Source organism: Ctenopharyngodon idella, chromosome 3 (assembly GCF_019924925.1).
Source record: "Ctenopharyngodon idella isolate HZGC_01 chromosome 3, HZGC01, whole genome shotgun sequence".
Classification (NCBI taxonomy): Eukaryota; Metazoa; Chordata; class Actinopteri; order Cypriniformes; family Xenocyprididae; genus Ctenopharyngodon; species Ctenopharyngodon idella.
This window is the reverse complement of record NC_067222.1, coordinates 11,517,329-11,534,310: the sequence shown is the minus strand read 5'-3', so window position 1 is coordinate 11,534,310 and position 16,982 is coordinate 11,517,329. Positions and strand designations below refer to the sequence as shown.

At 36.7% G+C, this 16,982-nt stretch overlaps 1 protein-coding gene across 17 annotated transcripts in view; it reads left to right on the top strand.

Moving 5' to 3' along the window:
- The window catches only part of LOC127509845 (sucrase-isomaltase, intestinal-like), a 58,095-nt gene that overhangs the window by 23,835 nt on the left and 17,278 nt on the right, over positions 1-16,982 (top strand). The window contains exons 42-48 of one of the 17 annotated variants that reach the window (XM_051888982.1): positions 18-102; positions 295-351; positions 517-641; positions 1,546-1,634; positions 2,670-2,719; positions 3,250-3,411; positions 4,593-4,841. The exons of 11 other annotated variants lie outside the window; for them this stretch is intronic. In XM_051888982.1, the coding sequence (XP_051744942.1) occupies positions 18-102; positions 295-351; positions 517-641; positions 1,546-1,634; positions 2,670-2,719; positions 3,250-3,411; positions 4,593-4,670 (646 nt within the window). In that variant the 3' untranslated portion in view covers positions 4,671-4,841. Of the gene's footprint in view, positions 1-17; positions 103-294; positions 352-516; positions 642-1,545; positions 1,635-2,669; positions 2,720-3,249; positions 3,412-4,592; positions 4,842-16,982 lie in introns of those variants that run through there. 5 more of the 17 variants (XM_051888976.1, XM_051888975.1, XM_051888981.1 and 2 more) reach the window with 5 other exon arrangements.

The window sequence follows — 16,982 nt, the reverse complement described above, 5'->3', positions numbered from 1 at the left end:
CATGTTCTGTACTGCAGGTTTGTCACAGATGAAAACACATGGACGATTGACAGGCAGTTCCTCTGGGGTCCGGCTCTTCTGATCACACCTGCTCTGGACCCGGTACTGAACACACACAAACACATCTCCACTATGATCATGCTTCACAAACACAACTCTACTATTATCATAATACCAGATAGAGTCTCCCGTAGTCATGTTTGAGTTTTGAGGTTTTGCTCACATACCCTGAACTGACCCACGTGTTGTTTGTGTTGTTGTTTGTTAATTTCTCATTGGTTTTGTTTTATGAAGGGTGTTACTGTGGTCCGGGGCTACCTGCCAAACGCCCGCTGGTACGATTACCACACGGTAAGAATTATATCAGCATGCAAATCTTTATTTGCAAGATTTTAGTAGCATGTCAATGAAAGAAGCAGTCATAATGCAGCTGGCTTCTAAACAAACTCAACCTGCGCTACTTTGACCTCTATATATTGGCTTCTCTTATCTGCTGTTATGTGATTGATCATCCAGGGTGAAGTTGTTGGAGCGCGAGGACAGTTTGTGTATATGGATGCACCATTATCGAAAATTAACCTGCACGTAAGAGGAGGACACATCCTGCCCTGGCAGAAAGCAGAGAAAAACACACACTACAGGTCAACAAGCTGCCCGCCGTCTTTATTAAAACTTCTGACATTTCTAGAGCTGCATAGTATTTCTTTCCACTTTCAAAAGGGTTTCTTGCTCCACAAACAGTCAATTTTTTTTACGTCCATATTCCACTCTCTCTAGGTTTTTAAGGGTTCACATGGTTGTTTATCAAGATGACCAAGTTTCTGATCACTGAATAAGTATTAAAGTGCCCATATTATGCTTTTTCAGATATTATCTTTCATGTAGTGTGTAATAAAGCTGTTTGTGATTGTAAACGGTTGCAAAGTATAAAGACCAAAGTGCAGATAAATTAAGTTTTTGTCTCTCAAAAGAAAGAAGCGATTCCGAATAATTCCAGTAATTCTCACTTCCTGCTGACCTTACCTAGATTTGTAACTAATTTGCATAATGCCAGCCTGTGGTCTTCATTGGCTGAACAGCATCTCTTTGCCCCGCCCTCAAACACTGTAGTTGTATCTGAGACGGGAAGAGTTTGGTTTGTGTTGTTCATGTTGAGAAGACGCTGTTTTCTGCTGCCAAAGCAAATCCACTTTGATGAGATACGGTAAAATCAACACCATCGTTACTGTTCGTATCACTGTGTATCAAGTGCCGAGATTCAGATATGATAATGAGCGTTTTGTTTCTGACCAATCACAACAGACTGGGCTGTCTGACCAATCAGAGCACAGCAGGCTCTCAGAAAGGCGGGGTTTATAGAGGCTGAATCCTTTACTGAACTGTTTCAGAAGTGTTTTTGGATGCATTACAACATTAGAAACCTTTAAAGTATCATAATAGGGGCACTTTAATATGTAAATGTGTTAATATGTTTATTCTTTTGATGTCACAACACTAATGTAATGTTCACTGTTTTGTTTTGTGTTTTTTTTTTATTTCTTGTAGTCGTCAGAATCCTCTGGGTCTTCTTGTTGCTCTTGATGATGGAGGTTCAGCATATGGATCCTTGTTCTGGGATGATGGAGAGGGAATTGGTAAGTGACCATTGCAAATCCATTTGTTCTTCGTGTCAGAAGTAGCGTTGGCGCTTTGGAGTATGTCAGAAATAGAACGAGGCATCGGTTTACTGTCGTGGACTTTGTGTGCTGCATTGTGTCCAGTGTAGACAGGGTAATTAGTTAAACTGAAACATTAAAAATATAAACAGCTTACCCAATTTAGTGTGACGGCTGAGCTTGATTTTCATTGAGTTTAACCTTAGTTTTATCATCTCTGATATTCTTGATTTTTATAAGCCACCCATCCATTTTGTTTTTAGTTGTTTATGCTCAAACTCAGTTATGCCAAACCTGCTGTAACCATAGCCAACAATTAGCTGGAAGAATAGTCAAATTGCTCTGTATACTGGATGACTAAAGATTTGCTAGTACAATCCAGTAGCCCCTCACTGCAGAACATGAGATCCAGGGGGCGAAGACGGGTAGGTTTAGGGATATGTAAAGTTGGAGGAGTTGGATCCAGATCCAGGGGATAGAGACGGGTAGGTTTAGGGATATGTAAAATGTGGGAGGAGTTGGATCCAGATCCAGGGGGCGGAGACAGGTAGGTTGTATACGTGAAGGCAGCATAACAAGTGCTGGCACCCCCACAGGTTGAAAACCCCTGACCTAGCTGATAGTGTTAACAAAAGCAAGCATGAAATAAAAACACATTTTAATTTATTTTTTTTGCTTTACCAGGTGCGCTACCGAACAAGTTTATGATATCAGAAAAGCCATATACTGTATATGGAGCTGGTTATGTGATGTATTAGCTTACATTAGTATACAATAGTCAAAATGTATTGGCAAAAATTTTTTATTTCTGATAAGCCTGTGTTGGATTTATTACTTATATTCCGTTATTGGTAACAATTTAATGTAAACATTACAAACAATAAAACTATATTCTGAATATGTATCTTTAAATTAGTTTGTATTTCTTATGTAGATCATTCTAAAATGATAATTTTATCACAGGGTTTTTCCTGTTCTTCTCTTAATCTTTGTTTTTCTTCTTTCTCCTTCCAGATACTGTTCAGAATAAGCGTTTCCTCTTGACAACTTTCACTGCGTCTTCGGTACGTTTACATGTTTTGAAGAAAGCTATGTGTGCAGTTCTTTCAGATTTCTTTGGATTGTGGTCATTAAATCCATTAAATTGTCCATCTCACTTAAAACCAAACATCCTTCCATTTATAAAGCAGTCCAGATCCAAAACTACTTCATGCTGTAGCAGCTCAAGGCCACATCTGGACTTCCTGTGGGTTTGATGTCATATGTGCTGAGATTATTTGAGCGGCTCTATGGAGTTGATAAATGTTTGTAACTCAGCTTGTTTGAGTTGATGTTACATAAAAACTAAAAATGCTGAATTCTGAATTTTGTTTTTAATTCTGTTTTAGTCAGATCTAAGTGAGTGAATCTAAAGAAGCATCTCATATGTCTTTTTGCATTGTGATATTTTCATGATAATTATAATTTAACTGGATGCTTTACTGTCATTACTGTCGATAGCATGTTTGCTCACACTGTAAATATGCATGTGTGTAACAGCTGTGCTGTGTGTTTATTTGTGTGTAACAGTTGTCCTGTGTGTTTGTATTTATAGGGTGTTCTCACCAGTGCAGTTCCCACTGATGGTCTGGCTGAGGCCGACAGGTTGACCCTGGGTCTGGTGAAGGTGTGGGGTGTAACAGCGCCCGTCACTCGTGTTACCTTGAGCGTGACTGGAAAGCCTGACGTCGCACTGGCATTCACATATAACGCTGAGGTCAGACGCTTCATACAAACATATACTTGAGCTTGATTCTGTCAGAACCACTGATATAGTTATGAGGGAAAAATGGAATCTATTTAATTCTCGTTCCCGCTTTCTCAGGGAACAGGGTTACAGTCGAGTAACCTGAGATGTTCCCTTTCAAAAGCTTCTCTCAATGCTGCGCTGAATCAGCTTCTGGGAATGAGAATACCAATGCCACCTCACTGGTTGTGTAGTGTGTGCTCAAGCACGCGAAAGGTCTCAGACATGAGCTTGAGATGTTGACTCAAGGACGTGAGAGCCTGGAGTCATATGAACATTCAAACTGTAAAATCTTATAAATGTATGCGGAGAGGACCAGCCTGCCGCATCATATACTTGCTGCAAGGGAGCGCCCCATGCCAAAGCTTGGGAGAAAGCAACCCCAGGCTTCAAGAGTCTATGGCTAAATCCCATGAGGGAATCTTGGTTCTAATGGGAGGCCTCAGTCGCCTGGCCCCACGAATGAAGTGGCGAACAGCAAGTTGCCTGCTGAAAGTTTCTCCTGCAGAAACTCCTGTACTGAAACAATTTGGCAGTTGACTGGGTCTGCATGGCGTGCAGTACACAATCTTTCAAAGACACCCCATTTGTTGACAAAAAATCTTCTCATGGAGGGAGCCCTAGCACCGAGAATGGTCTCTATAACTTCAGGTGAAAGCCCAGTGTCCGTCGGCTGGTACCCTTCAGGGGTATTTAATTTTTATTTATTTATTTTTTAATTGAAATTATTTTTAGTTTTAGTTTTAAAAAGAGTTTAATATTTTAAGAAATATTACTTTAATGACAATTAAGCATTTATAATTGCAATTATAAATGAGTATATGATTTAAACTGAAAATTATTTATTTATCATGTAAGTATGTGTTTTCTGCCTTTATTTGATCCTGGTCATATTTCACCCCAAAAATCAATACAAAGAAATACTCAAATTATTTGTAATTTCTAAAAGAGATTTTAATATTTCAATTTTAATATTTAAAATAAATTATTTTCATGACATGGCATTTTATAAATAATTATATTATTTAAATAGAAAATTATTCATGCATCATGTATGTATGTGTTTGCTGCCTTTAATTTATGCTGAGAACAATAAAAATTGCAAAATATGAAAAATTGCATCACACAAACTATCTCTTCCTCTCCCTCAGGTTCAGGAGCTGCAGGTTGATGCGACATCACAATCTCACACCATTGAAAAGCCTTTCACAATCACCTGGAACAGCTAGACTTGGACACCAGTCTGTGGAAATTGGCTTGAGCCAAGAGCAATCACATGATTATTTACCTTAATTTACCAATGTTTAGTCAACTAGTAATTTATTTAGCATTTCCATGGGGAGCTTTTCATGGTACACTGTAAAAACACCAATTAATAAAATGTTGGAAGAGCAAAAATATTGAAGTTGAACTAATATTCTTGCTTGGGCTTGGTTAAGTAAACATTATATTAAGTCTGTAAAAATTTATTGGAAAAAAATGGTTAGTGGTGTTAAATCTGGTAGTTATAAGCATTTAATATTTTATAAATACAACTTTATCAAATCCTAAAATGTATTTTGGCTGTTTTGTTCATCATTTCCGTATTATGAGGGTTGAGCGGATGGATCCTACAACATAGTTTTAGTTTTTGTTTGTTTGTTTGTTTGTTTATCTTGAATAATATTTAATATTTATTATGGATATTTATTAGTTATATGCCCAAGGGAAAGGGGAGCCATTTAAGTTAAGTTAAAGGGAAACTGTATTTTACCTTGTATAATTCATAAAACATGTAATGTTAAAAGCTGTACTACCACAATATAGTTTTAGGTTTAATATAATTTTGTATAATATTTTTGTGTTTCCGTAAAGAGATGAGATGAAGAAAATGCGGTCTTTCTTTCATTATAAGCCATGCACTTTTGTGCTTAATTTTGATATGATTAACTAAATATACAATACATATAACGTTAAACACACCAATACACTAATTTAGGGTATGTGGGCATGCTAAACGTGAATAACAACCAGCTATGATAAAATGGCACTCGTCTTTAAGCGAATTCCAAAAGTCATCTTGACCTCTTGAAGAGGACGCCATTTATAGGGTTGTTCCAAACGTGAACAACTGAATCCTTTCAAGGCCATTACTAAACGGTGTGTCTCAATCAGGTCGTAAATCAGTATTCTGTATACACAAATCTGACACTGGGAAGTGATTTCCATTAGTGATCGCGCAGTCATGGATTAGAGTTCTTGCGTTGAATTTTTGAGGCAATTTGTATTGTAGGCTATAAATATCAGTTATTTATATAATATATACATACATTTATTTTTACATAAATACTTTTCTTTCTCCATTAGGGTGTGGCCAAAGGATTCATAGATGCTTTTTCGTCAGTTTTCACATGCTAACCAGTCAGTTCCAGTCAGTTTACTTATCACTGCACATGTAACAATAAAAGTCATTTGATTTGAAAACACCCATCCAAGTTTTTGGAGGAGTGATTTTTATTTATTCTGTCTTGATAGTTCCACTCTTAAATTTTAACAAAACATTGTTTACATTTTGTGAATAGCTCCTGATTTCTCAATGTCTTCATTAATCTGTGTTTGATTCTTGTCTTCACAATGTACATTGTTGTCTTTTTCTAACAACAAATATCAAGCTTAATTCTATGGTAACAACCTACATCAACAAAAACACAAGAATGATGGTATTATTTTAATATTGTTACAGTGTAAAACTGAACTTGAAATGTTTGTATGATACAGCAAAACATTAAAGGGGTGGTTCATTGCGATTTCACTTTTTTAACTTTAGTTAGTGTGTAATGTTGCTGCTTGAGCATAAACAGTATCTGCAAAGTTACTGAAAGTTCAATGCAAACAGAGATATTGTCTTTTAAAGAATTCTCTGTTTGAGAACTACAACAAATGGCTGGTAGGGACTACAACAAGCTTCTTCCCAGGTTGGTGACATCGCTAACCCTAGAATTTACATGAACCCTGCCCCCGAGAACACGCAACAAAGGGGCCATGTTACCAAAGAGTATAGACGCCAAGAGGCAAAACTCTGATGCTTTTTTGGTAACAGCCACTAGGTGGCGCTTCGGTAGCATGGCAGCCATTTTGGGGTGAAAATGCCAACTGGACAATGGACTAGTTGCACGTGGCAGCCATGTTGGATTTTCGATGAGCGAGTGTACACATATACATTTCCGGTTTCGCTTTATGCCGGTGCAGAGTGCCGGAGAAAGCCGAAAATTATCTATAGTTGTTTATAGATCTGTTATATCACTTAAAATACAACCAAGAAGATATATAGCACAATCACATGAGCCAATGCCATTTAAATGCATGCATGCATGGATGGGTTAGATTAACAAACTCATGGTGCATACGCATATACAATGACAATAATGCCTGTAAATATACTACGATTAGAGTTGTCTGCATAAAATGCCTTGTGAACATTTACACGTTTGCCCTGTGATAAATTTATTTCCATAAATACTATTTTCTCAATTCTGACCATATGATGATATCACTGATTATTACCTTGTAACATGCGTACTGCATACTGCTGATATTTGTCAAATTGCGCCACGATATCGACTAGGTAGAACAATTCTTCCGACAACTAAAGATAAATTCACAAATAAACTGCCTGATCTGTCTCACCTGCTCATTGTACCCAAACACACAAATGATCTCGAGAAAATTACTAGCAGTATGTGCACCACTTTCACTAGTACATTAGATACTGTTGCACCGATGAGATTAAAAAAGGTTAGAGAGAAAAATACTGTACCATGGTACAACAGTATTACTCACGCTATCAAAAGAGAAACTCGTAATCTAGAACGCAAATGGAGACAAACTCGTTTAGAGGTCTTCAGAATCGCGTGGAAAGACAGCTCGTCCCGTTATAGAAAGACTCTAAAAGCAGCCAGGGCTGAGCATCTCCGCAAACTCATAGAAAATAACCAAAACAATCTAAGGTTCTTATTTAGTACAGTGGCTAGATTAACAAATAAACAGACATCACCAGAACAAAACATTTCATTACAGTTTAGTAGCGATGACTTTCTGAATTTCTTTACTGAAAAAATCGAACGCATCAGAAATACAATTGTAAATGTACAACCTTTGACAGAGTTTTATGATTCAGCCTCAATTATCGTCCCTCAAGAACAGTTTCAGTGCTTTACAACTATAGGACAGGAAGAGCTAAATAAACTTATCACAGTGTCTAAACAAACAACATGTTTATTAGATCCAATACCCACTAAACTACTGAAAGAATTGTTACCTGTAGCAGAAGAGCCTCTTCTCAATATTATTAACTCGTCTTTATCTCTAGGTCATGTTCCAAGACCGTTCAAGTTAGCAGTTATTAAGCCTCTCATTAAGAAACCACAATTAGATCCAAATGTACTGGCAAATTACAGACCCATTTCAAATCTTTCATTTATATCTAAAATACTAGAAAAAGTGGTGTCGGTCCAATTGTGCTCCTTCTTGCAAAAAAATGCTATCTATGAAAAATATCAGTCAGGATTCAGGTCTCATCATAGCACAGAAACTGCGCTCGTTAAAATTACAAATGACTTACTTCTAGCTTCTGACCAAGGCTGTATCTCAATACTAGTGTTACTTGATCTCAGTGCTGCGTTCGACACTATAGATCATAAAATACTCTTAGATCGACTACAGAATTACACTGGTATCCAGGGACAGGCATTACGGTGGTTTAGGTCGTATCTATCAGACCGTCACAATTTTGTTTATTTAAACGGGGAAAAATAACGATAGTAAATTATGGAGTGCCGCAAGGATCTGTGTTAGGCCCTCTGCTATTTTCAATATACATGCTGCCACTTGGTAATATTATAAGAAGACATGGAATTAGTTTCCACTGCTATGCTGATGATACTCAGTTATATATTTCAACACAACCAGATGAAATCTCAAAATTATCCAATCTGACTCTGTGTTAAAGAAGTAAAACATTGGATGACTAGTAATTTTCTTCTATTAAATTCAGATAAGACTGAAGTATTACTTATTGGGCCAAAAACCTGTACACAGAATCTCTCAGACTACAATTTGCATTTAGAAGGATGTACTGTTACTCCATCCTCGACAGTTAAAGACCTGGGTGTTATATTAGACAGCAACTTGTCCTTTGAAAATCATATTTCATATGTTACAAAAACGGCCTTCTTCCACCTCAGAAACATTGCTAAGATACGGAATATGTTATCTGTTTCTGATGCAGAAAAGTTAGTTCATGCTTTCATGACGTCTAGACTAGATTACTGTAATGCATTACTAGCTGGTTGCCCTGCTTCCTCAATAAACAAGCTACAATTAGTACAAAATGCAGCTGCTAGAGTTCTTACCAGGTCAAGAAAATATGATCATATAACACCAGTTTTATCATCTCTACACTGGTTACCTATTAAGTTCCGTATCGATTATAAGGTACTGCTAATGACCTATAAGGCTCTAAATGGTTTAGCTCCTGTGTACTTAACCGATCTTCTATCGCCCTACAATCCTTCACGCTCTTTAAGATCACAGAACTCTGGACTTCTGGTTGTACCTAGGATAGCTAAGTCCTCTAAAGGAGGGAGAGCGTTTTCACATTTGGCTCCTAAACTCTGGAATAGCCTTCCTGATAATGTTCGGGGCTCAGACTCGCTCACCCAGTTTAAATCTAGATTAAAGACACATCTCTTTAGCCAAGCATTCACATAATGCATCTCATATCAGATCAATTGCACATGACTATCTTTGCTTAATGTTATGAACAGCAGCTATGCTAATTATTCTCCGTTTGCTTTTCCGTTTTGTCCCGAGGTGACTAGAGTGTACATCAGTTTCAGTTTGGATCCAGCCTCTTAAGAAGACCTCAGATGACTAAAACTTTGGACGAGACTCCAACTCCTCGCCAACTCCTGCGAGGACTTCAGAAGATGCAACATCTGGATCAACACGCACATTCGCAAATTTCTATGTATCCTAATTATTGTTAATATGTAATTCATTTTTCCAGGAGCTCTTTGCTTCTACCTTCAGTTAAATTACTAACAGTGATTGTATATTAATTGCCTAAATTATTACATTATTAGCTAACTGCATTCTCCAAATTGTAATGTTGACATGCACTCTCTGTAAAGCTGCTTTGAAACGATATGTATTGTGAAAAGCGCTATACAAATAAATGTGAATTGAATTGAATTGAATATATTTTCACTTACCTACATCAATTGCTCCATCAATGTGATCATATTTTACAATTTCTTCAGTTATCTTTTTAGATAAAAACAAGGGCTGTGAAAAGATTGCGATTAATTTACATTTTTAACTGTAGCAAACAGTTTAATATAGGTACGTTTTTTTTTTTTTTTTACCCGTAGTAAAATACGTTTTTTTGCTGCTTAGACGACACAGATAATGATTTATGCAACAGATGCTCTTTACTCATCTCACTTGAACTAAATAAATGCAGTAATTAATAGAAACGCACAGCGGAAATACAAACACTGAAAATTATGCATTTAAATTACATTGGCTACTAATAATACAGTTAGCGATAATAATGTTACCAAATAAAGTTACTTAAGCATACACTGAGTCCATATCATATTCCCATGTTTATTTATATCTCTGATGAGGACTGAATCTTCGGTTGACATTAGCAAACATTAGATCTTCATGAAGGTCGAGTGTTGTTCCACGCAGAAAGAGAAGGCAGTTTTTGAGCCATTTAGTCCCCCAGCTGTCAGAACAAAATCAGGAGATATATATTACACACTTGAGTGTTTTGTATGGATAAAGAGATCCCTGTGGATCACCGCTGAGTCTGAACCGCATAATCAACAGGAGAAAGACTGAAAGTCAAAGATTGCATATCTCGTTGAATTACCACACAGAGATAACGTTACACAATAATATATAAACAAGGATGTTTTCTTTCATCTCTGATAGACCACCATCTTCTCTTTAATTAAAAGAAAGAAAAAAAAAATCTATTATATCTGGCCAAGTTTCATATTTAAGTTTCTTCTTGCACCAAATGCAAGCGTCGCTAAGACCTTAAGGGCATGAGCAAAAGTACACATGTGCACAGGCGCCATCTTGTGCATCTAGTCCATAGAATCCATCACATCTTACGCACCCAAAATCAGCGAATCTCACAGCCAAATTAGAAACGCAATCGAAAATTTCTCAGATTCAGTAAATTTTATGACACCAACAGTAAATGTTGTAGCCTATATGTGTTTTATGTGATCAGTTGTGGAACCCAACCATTAACGTACACATCTGAGGTAACGTAGTTAGCCTACTTTATTGAGTATTTCCATTTTATGCAACTTTACATATTTACTATTAATAGTAAATTAATATTTAATAAAGTTAAGATCATCATGTTTGTAGCGTGATCCAGGGGATTAAAACGTACAATATATTTCAGACCTAGTGGAGTAATAGTAATAGTAAATTACTCCACTAGGTCTGAAATATATACGTTTTAATCCCCTGGATCACGCTACAAACATAATGATCTTATAGAACATGATGCATTTCTGCATCTGTTATCCCATAATTGCCACTTTTGGACACAGTGGCTGTGTTTTTTTGTTTACATAGTCTTGCTTTGAGGGACATTAATATAAGACAACACTGCAAAAACAGTTTACTGTCAAGCTGTTATATTTATTGTCCAACATTCCCAATTTTTCTGATGCATGTCCTTAATTTAATTTCATATGTTGGTATTTATTCAGTGTTTATAATACTTGAACTTCAAAGAATTTTAACCCAAACTGATTGGGTTTCTAGAGAGCAAAGATTTTGAAAAAAGTGGAAGACTTAAACACAAAGTCCGTAAAATAAACTGTAAAAAGGACTTGATGATCACTAGTGATAGTATTTTATTCTGTGTTGTCATCATTCAGGTTGGATTTTAGCTTTAATGTACGTTTTTTTTTTTAACAAAGCAGCTGATATTGCCATAGAAACTAGTGGACTGCCGAGTCGCTTTCACCCCAAAATGGCGGAAGCGTAGGGCTGCTGCTGGGCGCCGGTGTTGCAATGGAACGTTCTATTGAGTTTCACTTCTTGTCAGTATAAGCAAAGTCCCTTTAAGTAAATGTTATTATAGTCTTTGGTATAAGTTCTTTGATGTTACTGCATTACAGTATGTAACACAAATAAAGCATGTCATAAAAGCAAGACGACAAAATGCAACTAAACCTGTTCTATCCTCATGCAGCATATATTCTCTGGCTTTGTGGGCATCTTACAACAGTTCCCACACGAGCGATTTATAGAATATCATGACAGAATATGATAATCAATGACTTTAAAATAGTTAACTCAACATTAGCTACATAAATTCATCAACTAACTGATCGGAAACGTCCTGTTGCATTCAAAATGTTGTCACTTCTTCTTGAGTCTCTCCATCATTGTCCGACACCGTTTTGAACATAAAAGGCTGAGCAGTTTCTGACATTTCAGTGAGTCTGCGTGAGGTAATGTGAGGCGCTGCTAAGTGCTAACACGAGCTCCTGAAACTCCACCCCCTTTTGAGAGCAGCAGCTTATTTGCATTTAAAGGGACACACAAAAACGGAGCGTTTTAGTTCACCCTCAAAAAGTGACAAATTTAACATGCTATAAAAAATTATCTGTAGAGTATCTGAGCTAAAACTTCACATACACATCCTGGGGATATCAGAGACTTATTTTACATCTTGTAAAAGTGACATTAAACAACCCTTTAAAATTTTAAATATAAATGATGAGAATGATATAGAATATAGGTCTTGCATTATATACAACTTTACTAATACTATCCATTTCTGTCCACTAATTGATAAAGATAAATAATAAAGAGGTAAATCTAATGTCAAGAGAATGTCGTTTGTTTTTATCTACTTTTTGCTCCATTGGAACTTCAGGTTTAGCACTTTTGATACATAAATGTTTTTATGACTTTGTTCTATATTATTTCTAACTTCTAACCCTCGTTAATAAAATAATACACAATAATGAATGATAATACATACTGTATATGTAGTGAAGGCTACTATAATATGAATTAATTTAATCATTTAAAATCAAAATGCATAATTGCAAAATATGAGTATTATTTATATGATCACACTCTTGTGATTATTTGCCTTGCTGCCACTGCCTACAAGCTGTTTCCATGAAAGGGTGTACATGGTCTGCAACAATGCTTAGGTCGTACGTGTCAAAGTAACATCACATGTATGGCAGGATCCAAGGTTTCCCAGCAGAACATTGCCCAAGGCATCACACAGCCTCTGCCGACTTGTCTTCTTCCCATAGTGCATCCTGGTGCCATGTGCTCCCCAGGTAAGTGACACACACGCACCCGGCCATCCATGAGATGTAAAAAAAAACGTGATTCATCAGACCAGGCCACCTTCTTCCATTGCTCCGTGGTAAACAGCACACTCGCACGCAGAGAACACATGCAAAATGACAGAGAGTAAACAGAGACGAATCACGCGCAGACAATGATAAGAAATGACACAGATGCAGGTTGGCCACGCACCATTCCAGTGAATGCAGAGCAAAAACAGCAATATGCACTGCAAAAAAAAAAAATTCTTTAACTTAACTTTTTGAGTTATCTTTTTACATTGACTTAGTTAAGTTGTGTTTACTTAGAATTTTAAGCATTTTAGTTATTTGAACTTATAAAGTTTAGTTAGAATAACTTTAAGAAAGTAAAGTGAACTTACTTTTTTAATGTTCATTTAACCTTGTTTGACTTATTTTATACTTATAAACTTTGGTCCTGAAAACTAATAAAATTAAGTTCACCTTACTTTTATGAAGTTATTCCAACTAAACATTATAAGCTCAATTACCTAAATTTGTCAAGTAATTAAAACTTAAATAAGTCAGTGGAAGTTAGTACCTCAAAAAATTAAGTTGAGTGAACAAAAAATAAAATAAAAACATATTTCACAGGGAACGTTTACTAAAAACTTTAAAAAGTAATTTCACCTTACTTTCATAAAGTTAATCCAACTAAACTTTATGGCCCGGTTTCACAGACAGGGCTTAGTTTACGCTAGGATTAGGCCTTAGTTCAATTAGGATATTTAAGTAACTTTTATAAATGTACACTTGAAAAAAACATTACTGGTGTGCATCTAGAGACAAAACAATGGCACTGATATATTTTAAGATATGTCAGTACAAGTTGCTTTCAGTTAAAACAGCTCAAACATGCATTTTAGTCTAGGACTAGCTTAAAGGGATAGTTCACCCAAAAATGAAAATTATCCCATGATTTACTCACCCTCAAGCCATCCTAGGTGTATATGACTTGTATCTTATTTCAGATGAACACAATCAGAGATATATTTTAAAATATCCTTAGTCCTCGAAGGTTTATAATGGTTGTGAATGGCTGCCCAAATTTTGAAGACAAAAAAAAAAAATCCATACGACTCCAGGGGGTTAATGAAGGCCTTCTGAAGCGAATTGATGCATTTGTGTAAGACAAATATCCTTATTTAAAACTTTATAAAGTAAAATTACGGGCTTCAGGCGCAACAGCCATATGCATTCGACGTATGTCCAAAAAGCGTTAACTTCCTCAACATAGTACACAATGCCATGACGTTCTACACTACTCCATGACATAGTACGTCATGTCATTGTGTAGAACGTCATGGCATTGTGTACTATGTCGCGGAAGATAATGCTTTCAAAATGTTGAGTGAATTAATTTTTTTTTACAGTGTGCCTCTATTGTAAAAAAAGATCTGACACTTTGCAAGGATGTGTAGAAAAAAAGAAGCAGATCAGAAAATGGATAAAAAGTCAGGATCTAAAGAGAAACTCATAAGAAATGTGCATGAGTCCGATTCTGATGATTCAAAGGACTCCATCAACTCAGAAGGTAAAGAGACTATAAATGTGCAAGGCCAAAGAATCAAAATGATTGTGGATACAGGCAGTAGAAAAAATTTCATCACTGAGCAACTCTATATATATATCTATATATATACTCTATATCACTATATTTGCAGAGAAAGGCATCACTCTGTGTTGGACGAACAAAAGATGTTTTGCATATGTACAAGATGCTCTCTTGAAATGCATAGGTTTATTTGATGCTGGTTTAAAATACAAAGACAGAACTAAATCAAATAAAAAGACACAATCATGTGATTAAAGGAACTGTTACAACCACTGCTGGGGAGGAATGCATGTTTTAAGCTGGGAGTTTAACAGGTGTTGTGTGAACAAAGTGGAAAATTCCCCAGACAGGTTCAGAAAACTGGCCAAAAAGTCACTGTTTAAATGACTGGGAAAAATTTACGGATATTCTCACTGAGTCACTGTGGATGAGAAAATATCACCTGTGGCACAATGACTCAGTAGTTTCATATCACTTGATTGAAGCTGTCAATCAAGAGCTCCATAAGATGATTGAAGAAAGAATTATTGAGGAGGTCAATGAAGGAGCAGAATGGATCCCCAACCTCTTACTGATACCAAAGAAAGAGGTGAGCTTGTGTGGTGATTTAAGAGAGATCAATAAAGCAGTCATTCGAGAAAGACCTGTTCCTATAGTATTCTTTAAGTGATGCAAGGTGCAAAAGTATTTGCTAAATCGGATGCCAGGAAAGGGTTTTAGCAGGTTGATTTAGCAGAGCAGTCAAGAAATCTGACAACCTTCATCACACATACAGGATGCTACTATTTCCAAAAAGTTCATATTGGCCTTTCTAGTGAACCAGAGGCTGATCAAAAAGCCATGGACTCAATACTTTGTGGATTACCTGGTGTAGTTTGGTATATGGATGACATAGAAGTGTAAACTGACACTGACAGTAAGCTGGAGGAAAGATTGAAACAAAATGTATGTCAGCTGAGATCTTTTCTGAGTACATGTGGATATCTAATGAAATTTATTCCTAACCTTGCAAACATCTAAGAACCACTCAGACGACCAACAAGGAAGAATGTTCAGTGGGAAAGGACAACTCAGAATGAACAGTCATTCAACAGCATGAAAGAAGCTCTAACAAGCGAACCTTGTCTTGCCTATTTTCAACTTAATGCACCAACATATGTGATGAGCGATGCTAGCCCTGTTGGCCTCAGGGCGATACTGCTTCAAAGACAAGAAGATAGACACAACAAACCAGTCACTTATGCAAGTTGTTCCCTAAATGCCACAGAGAGACGATATTTCCAAATAGAGCGAAAAGCTCTTGGCTGTGTTTGGGCTGTTGAACATTTCTGAACATATCTGTGTGGAGGAAAATTTACATTACAGACTGATCATAAACCTCTTATTCACATCCTAAAAAAAACCACAACACTGCTTCCACAATGTATTCTGTGTTTAGGATAGAGGCTACAGCCACATAATTATAAAATATCGCACATAGTCGGTAAGACAAATGTTGCTGATTCTCTTTCCAGGCTTCGCTTGCCAAAGGGATTATGTGAAAAAAGTACTGTTGGTACAGATACATGACTTACAGGACAGCTGATGTGATTAAAGAGGCAACGGAACATGATCAACTTCTTCAGCAGCTGATGCAAGCAGTTCATACAAACCAGTGGCTAAATCCACCTCTAGCGTTCTTATCAGCGCTATGCGACTGAATTGTCAGTATATGATGGACTTGTACTTCATGGAAGTATGATCTATTAACTATGAATATCAGCTAAATCTGCTTCATTCATCACTTTGTTCAAGAGTAGATTGGATTGGTCAATCATAGATTTTTGTTACGGCATTTCGGTGGTCAAAAAGCTCTGACCTGTGTCGTGTGCAGTTCCCACGGCCACTGGGCATCCTTCTGCCCTAAAACTCGTGCTAGCAGAGGACTGACCGCTGTCCATGGTACTGAACATTCATGTACCCATGTTGATATAAAAGGCCAACCCATCAATACATTTCATGGCATTTCTTTATGTAACAATTTCAATGAATCAGTGTGTTCTTTCTCTAATTGTAGATTTTCGCATGTTTGCAGTTTTTGCAAGGACCCTCACACGAAATCATTTCAGGCCAGCGACACGAGGAAAAGCGCCTCATCAGAAAAAATTCTGAATAGCCAACAATCTACCCCTATTAATATAGCAACACTTTCAAGCTACCTTTTTTCCTCACCCTGATCTAGTTTTCGTAGATGATTTAATTTCTGGGCTTTCTCAAGGTTTTCGGGTCGGCGTTCTTTCACCACTGTCTTCTTCCTATGTAGCAAAAAACTTGCAGTCTGCTTTAGCTGAACCTCAAGTTGCTTCTTGAAAAAGAACTGAATAAAGGTTACCTTATCAGACCTTTCAGTTCTCCTCCTTTCTCACCCTTTCGAGTTAATTCTATCAGCATAGCCACACGCAAATATTCAGGAAAAAAGCGTCTGATATTTGACATGTCTACTCCCAAATCCAATAGATTCGCTAGCGTAAACGAATGTATCCCTCTAGAACCTTTTTCTTTGTACTATGCTTCGGTCGATGATGCTTTGATTGGCC